Source organism: Echinococcus granulosus (assembly GCF_000524195.1).
Source record: "Echinococcus granulosus chromosome Unknown EG_S00012, whole genome shotgun sequence".
Lineage (NCBI taxonomy): Eukaryota > Metazoa > Platyhelminthes > Cestoda > Cyclophyllidea > Taeniidae > Echinococcus > Echinococcus granulosus.
Window position 1 is genome coordinate 63,203 of NW_020170392.1, and position 6,765 is coordinate 69,967.

The window sequence follows — 6,765 nt, forward strand, 5'->3', positions numbered from 1 at the left end:
ACTTTGAATTAGCCCCCTTGTACCCGGCTGGGCGGGCTGGCCTTTTGGGCCATGCCAATAGCCCGGACACCTTCTCCGTGCTGAATATATATTCTGCCCGAGTATTTCGTCTTCTTTCGTCTTTAGGGAGTCTCGGGACGCTACACTTATGTCAAGTTTAACGGCCATGTGTGCCCAAGGCCGACAACAAAGCAGATGGTATGAACACGCGTATTCAGTGACCACTAGACCCTTTCCATTTGAAATACCGTCGATGAAAATGGATGAAGAGCAAACTTTGCCCGTGCTACAATGTGTCTTGGAATACCATTGCGCCTAAGCTATCTTGCATACCAAGTGGATAAACTTATTCGTCCAAAAAATGAGTTTTACTTATGCTTTTGTACCAACAGCATAGCACGAGTGTGGGACGTCAGCTTAGTGGATTTATTTAAGAGCTTGTCCTAGCATTTCTATGGAGTTTTCCAAAGGAATGGAGCGTAAAACAAGCTCTGCTTTTTATGGAAGGTAAGTAAAATATTGGGATGTTTCTGACAATGTTATCTTGAAAATTGCGTATACATTACAGAGGTGAAACAGTATGTAAATGAGTGAAGTCAAAAGTCAAGGACATAAGACAGTGCAGAATGAAAAGTCTAATGAATCGAATGAGAAGATTAAACACCACAATCAGCTGCGGCACATAACCTATTTTCCCCGTTCTTACTCGGGATTTCTATGATACAGTGGTTAGTTTATATTGGTACAGAATGGAGGGGAAATGTTTCCCTTTTGCGGTTACGATGTTTCTTCCTAGAAAAAGAAAACATTTGCAGCTAGATATGAAAATGTTTAACTGGTTTAAGAAAGGGCAGACGGGATGGAGATTATTAGCAACTAAGGTTCCTTATTCATCAAAGCAAAGTAAGGGATCTGATCTAGGAAACACCATTATAAACTCCAAGAAAGAGGTTAACTATGTCACTCACCAAAGAAGAATTTTTGAAGTTAAAGTCGGTTTCCAAGGGACAAAGAAGATCGGATCCAAGATATCGAACTCCACCGGCATTTCCACCACCCGTGACATCAAAAATCCTCCGTAGTGAGGATCGCCGCTCTATTAGCTATAGGAATAAGGGGGCAGTTAGAGTGAAGTGGATCACATTATTCCCAGAAGCCTTTTCACATTTGCGTAGCCATAATTCAGATGCTAGTGATTGACACTAACTGAAGAAGCACCTCTACCACTGCATGATTACTTCAGACCTTTTCGTTGGCATCAACTTTTGCATTCGTTGATATTTTGGTACCACAGAAAAATTTATCGCCTGTGCATGCTTTGAGGTGATCAGCGCAATGGAATAACCAGTGACCATAGAGTATACATCTCCGCCAAAACACAGAAAGCCAAGAAAACAGCCCAGATGGAAGCGTTCACAAGGTCACAAAAGGGAAAAGGTAGAAGTGAGCAAGCAAGCGTTTTAGATAAGAGTTTTTGTCAACTTATCTGCTGACCATAAAACCCGTTTTTGGTGCGATCCGCTACTACAATAATTGCTGTAACTGCTAGAAACTTGCGAAATGCATACTATTGTTCATGTGTACGCATTACTAAGCATATCCTGTCAATGCGGTATCCTTTATTGCGCTCTCTACTATTCTCTTCCTATTTTGATACATCAACCCCTATCTCATTGAATTCCAGGTGAATGGGAAGATGTGATCTCAATGTGCCGGACTCGGTTCCAAAGCGGTGCCTGCTACAGCTTCTTGTATGGCTTCGTGTAGGGCATTCAGGGAGGGAGCGGTGTGCAGTAGCAGAATGCACAGCCCAGAACCAGATGAATTAAGCAGTGTGACTCTAGTGGTAAATTGCAAACCACTCAAAGATGCTGCTTCGCATTCAGAATGACCTTGTTTTCTCACCATTATGAATAATATTGGTAGTAGTAAAAGTAAAAAGCGGATATCACCGTGTCAAGAAGGAAAAGGTGAGTAATGATGCGGTAAGTCGTGAACATCCACCGCAACTGGGTGGAAGGAAGTGGGAAGGGCAATTCATAGTGGCAGCTGAGTAAATGGGCTCCATCTCCCTACAATAACAGATGGCAAGATTCTTCAGATTACCTATTTCTTCGTCATCTCTTTCACACATTTGGGAAGGATTGTCTGCTGGCTGGATCACACACTGACTGACAAAAAGACCAATTTGTAATGAAAAATGGTTTCTGTATTTCACTGCTAGGCAAATTCACATACCAATGATTGTATCAAAACTAACCACTCACTACCCACCACCAACTACACACTTCTAAGGCCCCAATTACTCATGAAGGTCTCTGCCTTGTGTGCGTGTACATGCGTTGTTGGTGGTAGTAGTAATAGTAGACCACAGGAATAACTGCTCTATATGAATTATTAACTTGCTGAGGCCAAATAAGTAAAGACAGGATCCCTTTACTGAAAAGGACTGGTCACGCTTTGTGGTACGAAAGAAAAATCTCTCTTCTTTTTCTTCCTTCCCTTCTTCTGCCTCAGGAACAACGAAGACTAGTCAGGCAATGGGAATAAAGTCTTGTTCATATATTCCTATAAGACAATGCGAGAAACGAAGGTAGTTGATGTTAGTTTCTGCTCTTTGATTCTATCGACATAAGGAGCCCACTCTCTTCTCCCGCCTTGAGTGATTCCATTCCAGCTGACTGCCATTATCACGGACTTTGTTCCTACCTTTGCATTTGAATTTTTTTTCCAACAAGCATCCCTAGTGGTTGATGCAGATTATTAACCACCGAAGGCGTCGCGAACGACGCCGCAATGAAGATGAGGCCTACGTGGCTGAATGATCTCGGGTTTAATAGCAGGTGTCAATCCATAATCTTCTCCATTCTTCAGTCATTCGGCTTTCATGGTATGATGTAGGAATGAACCTTCGTCATATATGTCAAGATTAAAACGAGCTCTGCACTGCTGTACAATTAGTCATTGACATCTACATTTGCATAATCAACTTGTGTGCAATGCAGTAACAGGGAGAGGCATGGGAGATAATCCTTCCTACCTGGCAGTCGACTTCGACTCGTTGATAATGTTGTTTTGGCTGTGAAGGGTTTTGCTGAAGCATAAAATTACTGCGCCGTTTCTTGCAAGTCGTCTTCTATATCAGCAGCAAGAGAATCTGGTAATAATTTCTTACTCTCTCTGTACCCTGTAATAAAGCAATTTTCATGTTCATATGCCTTATAGCAAAAGATGGAAGTAACTCGAGCCAATTCACCTTGAGTTTAGTGGAGGGGTTGAGGGCAGGCACGGTAGTGGTCATGTCGTCGGTAGAGCACTGTTTGCGGTGGCAGAGGGAAGAATCGAGGAGGTTGGCAAACTCTGCCGACAGGTGGCGACGTAGTAGCGTACGCTCTGGCCCTATGTCGAGCAGAGCTGCGAGTGTCTCCACCGTGAAACGGTCCTCGTAGAGCTAAACACGACACCAAAGGTAAATGCACGAAGCAAATAACAGACTCAAAACAGATTCGGAATCAATCTAACTATTCGGTACTGAGCAATTAGAATGTTAGATGACCAGCCTGTCAAGCGATTCGTGGCTAGAGAAACGGTAGGGTGTACCAAGCTGTTCAGAGTGATCCCGGTTCACGGCTGTAACTTCGGGTAAACTCACTAAAAGAGCGCCATGAAGGCCACTGCTACGAAGGCCCGAAGCATATTCGAGCAGTTCGATTTCGCAGAGCCAGGCCTCCACCCGATGCAAGGTCCATAAGGCGAGAGAGGACGGAGGTGGCAAAGAGGAGGAGAGGGAAGGCGAACGGCAGGTCGAGGTGGGATCCTGCGATAGCGTATTTTCCCTGCAAACTGTATCTAACAAGACTGACGTCGATCTGTGGAAATAAAAGTAGCAATATGATGATGATATGTGACACAAGTGCTAAATCAAAAATACTTAATTTATGGTAGTGCTATTCTGGACTTGTAAGCTTTGAGACATTATTTAACTCTGTTTTCAGTTTCATGCAAATCTACATTGTGGGTTTTGAGACAGGCAGCAGTCATTGACGTACCGAGGGGCGCTTAAGGGTGATTTCAAGGTAGGTGGCTGTGCCAGCCGGAGGGCAGGGGTGGAATGCGCCGATTCCATCATAAATGCGGGAACTTCGAGAGATCTTTGTGAGAGGTCATCAGTAGTACCATTGTTGCAACTCCGTGGCAGAGCAGAGCAACTGGTGCTGATTGGACATCGACAAAGACGAGTGAGGTCAAAGTTGAGCTGACGCATGAGCTGGAGGCCTCGTCGCAAAGAGACCATGTGCAACTCACTATTCACTCCCAGTGTTTGAAGCTCCGACTAAAAGATGATTCGAAAGGCTCTGCACTTTCACGAATTAGCTTTGAAGTAGAGAAGGACAGAGCAAGACCCTTAAGTCTTCCCTTGGTTTAGCACTCGCTAAATAAGGGGAAGCTAAACTATTTGGATAATATTATGCATGCCAATATCTTGGACAAGCTCCGCTTCACTCATTCGCACACTGTCGACGATGCTCTCCCAGACCTGTCAATGCAAACTCCATTAGCCCGATTGTTTGACAGAGGTATTCAGTGGCCGTGGTGGGTATGCGTATTCGCCCTCTCTTGATGACTTTTCAATGCCCCTCTAGAATTTGGTCTGACTCGTTTCCCTCAATGGGTCTAAAATGTCTGTCCCGGTGTTTCAGCAAGTTAATGTGTCAACAATGCCCAGTGAAGTCTTCGTGCTCCACACGCATATGAAGGGGCATGCGGTGGTCCAGAATGCTTTTAATTGCGCAGTCTAGGTGCCGGGAAAGTAGATTTATCCCGATGAGAATCGAATCTAAGTGTAAAACAGACAATCTCACCAGAGTGAGTTCGTGCAGAAGGTAGGCATCGATAAGTTCGGCTTCAAATCTGGGCTTGTACATTGGAAGACCGATGTCGTCGAGCCAGGCTGGAAGTGAAGGTGGCGGTAAGAAGAGGAAGGAAATCCAAGATTTCCCACGACACGATAGCACAAACTGTTGAGTTTTAATCAGTGAATGAAGAGGCAGAAACCACTGACGTCTGCCAAATGCACTGGAATAACTGAAAAGCACAAAAAATGATGATGAAGAAGCACGTACTGGAAACGTCGAAACCCGGATGAGGTGAAATGCCAGGCAGGAATGCGGTTTCGCGTGTTGCCATCATGTCTCGTGTTGTGCGTAAGCTGACGTGGATCAGGAGTTTCTTCAGGTGAAGTGGTCTCAACGGACCTAGATTCTAAATATGTCAAAATAAAGATGAAAGTTTGTTGTTCACGTCGATATCGTGCAAGTTAAGATACGTATTTTATGGAATTATTTTGTGTCTTTAACATTTTCTGAAAAGTCTTGGGGAGCTACCCAATGCATACTCAAACCAATCATATTAAATGCAGCATGACTGTCAGTGTTCTCTTCTTAGTGTAACGCCTCTGCCATATTCTAGGCGAAAAGGGTGCCGATTCAGTCAATATTTTAACGAAGAAAATGATAACATTCTAGACCTCAATTGCATAAAGCTTGTAATATCAGCCAATAGCCCCATTTTAAAAAGTGACCCCCAACACCTAGGTTTTGTCGCGCTAGAAAAAGTGGATTTGTTGATGAATCTCACCCCTCTGTTCCAGTGACAGTGCACCTAAGAGGCCACAACATGGCGATCGTGGCAGCATGATTCACCCGACCCTTTTTCACAACAACCAAGCACTCACACTGGTGTATCTTTGGTTGCACCCTCACATATCCATATTAAGTAGATTCTCCTAACATTTTCACATTTTGTTCAGAATTTACTCCAAATTTTATCGTTTTATCGGTGAAGCAGCGACTTTCCTAGCCAAGGCGATGGGACGGTACACAGACACATGTTAAACAACACCGTAAATTACGACCTACTTCAACGTGGTTGAAGCAATCAAAACTTCTAAGCCAATCATTCGATAACTCGGATTTTCCACCATCGACTAACCTAATCCAGGAATTGTTAACCTGTGCTTTTTTTCTGCCATGGCAACTACCAACACCATATCTCCGCGGCCAAAATTGCAAAATGGAGGATAAGATACCGATCAGGGGAATGGAAATCCCTTTCCCGGACCTGCTGGAGCTGAGCGTTGTTGGCATTGATAACATCAGCGCCACTTCGGATCCAGTTCCTAGCTGCCATCTGGCAGTACTCCAGTCCAAGTTGCTGAAGGAAGTCGCAAACTTGGTCGACCGACCAATCCTCAAAGTCTGTGCATGTTGGCCTACATGGAAAGTGAAATGCCGTGGCTAGAGATAACTGGAAGGCAAATAGATGTAAACTCATTCACCATCCTTCCACATCCTCGCATTCTACACAAGTAAACCATTGCATACTACGCACAAAGAAAATTCACAAGTGTTTTTGTGGTTCCTCGATGTGGCACCTGAGAATCTACGCTAGCTATAGCGAGGGAATACGAACAAGGATGGCTACATACACGACCGCTGAGTCACATCAACTTGTCTCATACATTTATGCAGCCTGAATACGCAAGTCAAGTACGATCTTGCCACCTAAAATCGGACAGTCCATTCCTTCAGGCATTCGATAATGGTTAGTGCTGTTAGAGGGGAGTAGCCTCGTATTCGTTTGCAAGGCCAAGTTTGACTGGTTATGCCTGAGTTCTGAGATATATTCATTTGTTCCTACGACTAACAACCTTGGGATGCGTGAGCACCTAAAAGACTGAGCCGAACCTACTAGGTGAACCCATTG

General features: G+C 44.2%; 1 protein-coding gene across 1 annotated transcript; it reads right to left on the minus strand. All coding sequences in view use genetic code 11, as the record gives it.

Annotated features, from left to right (window-relative positions):
- Window positions 1–2,763: 2,763 nt before the first annotated feature.
- On the minus strand, window positions 2,764–6,049 carry EGR_02561 (Liprin-beta-1; the record flags this gene model as incomplete). The annotated part of the gene is made up of 7 exons (XM_024491810.1): window positions 2,764–2,868; window positions 3,176–3,451; window positions 3,653–3,836; window positions 4,050–4,333; window positions 4,863–5,085; window positions 5,124–5,262; window positions 5,992–6,049. 7 exons carry the CDS (start codon window positions 6,047–6,049, stop codon window positions 2,764–2,766), a joined length of 1,269 nt encoding a protein of 422 aa, XP_024353625.1.
- Window positions 6,050–6,765: the final 716 nt, after the last annotated feature.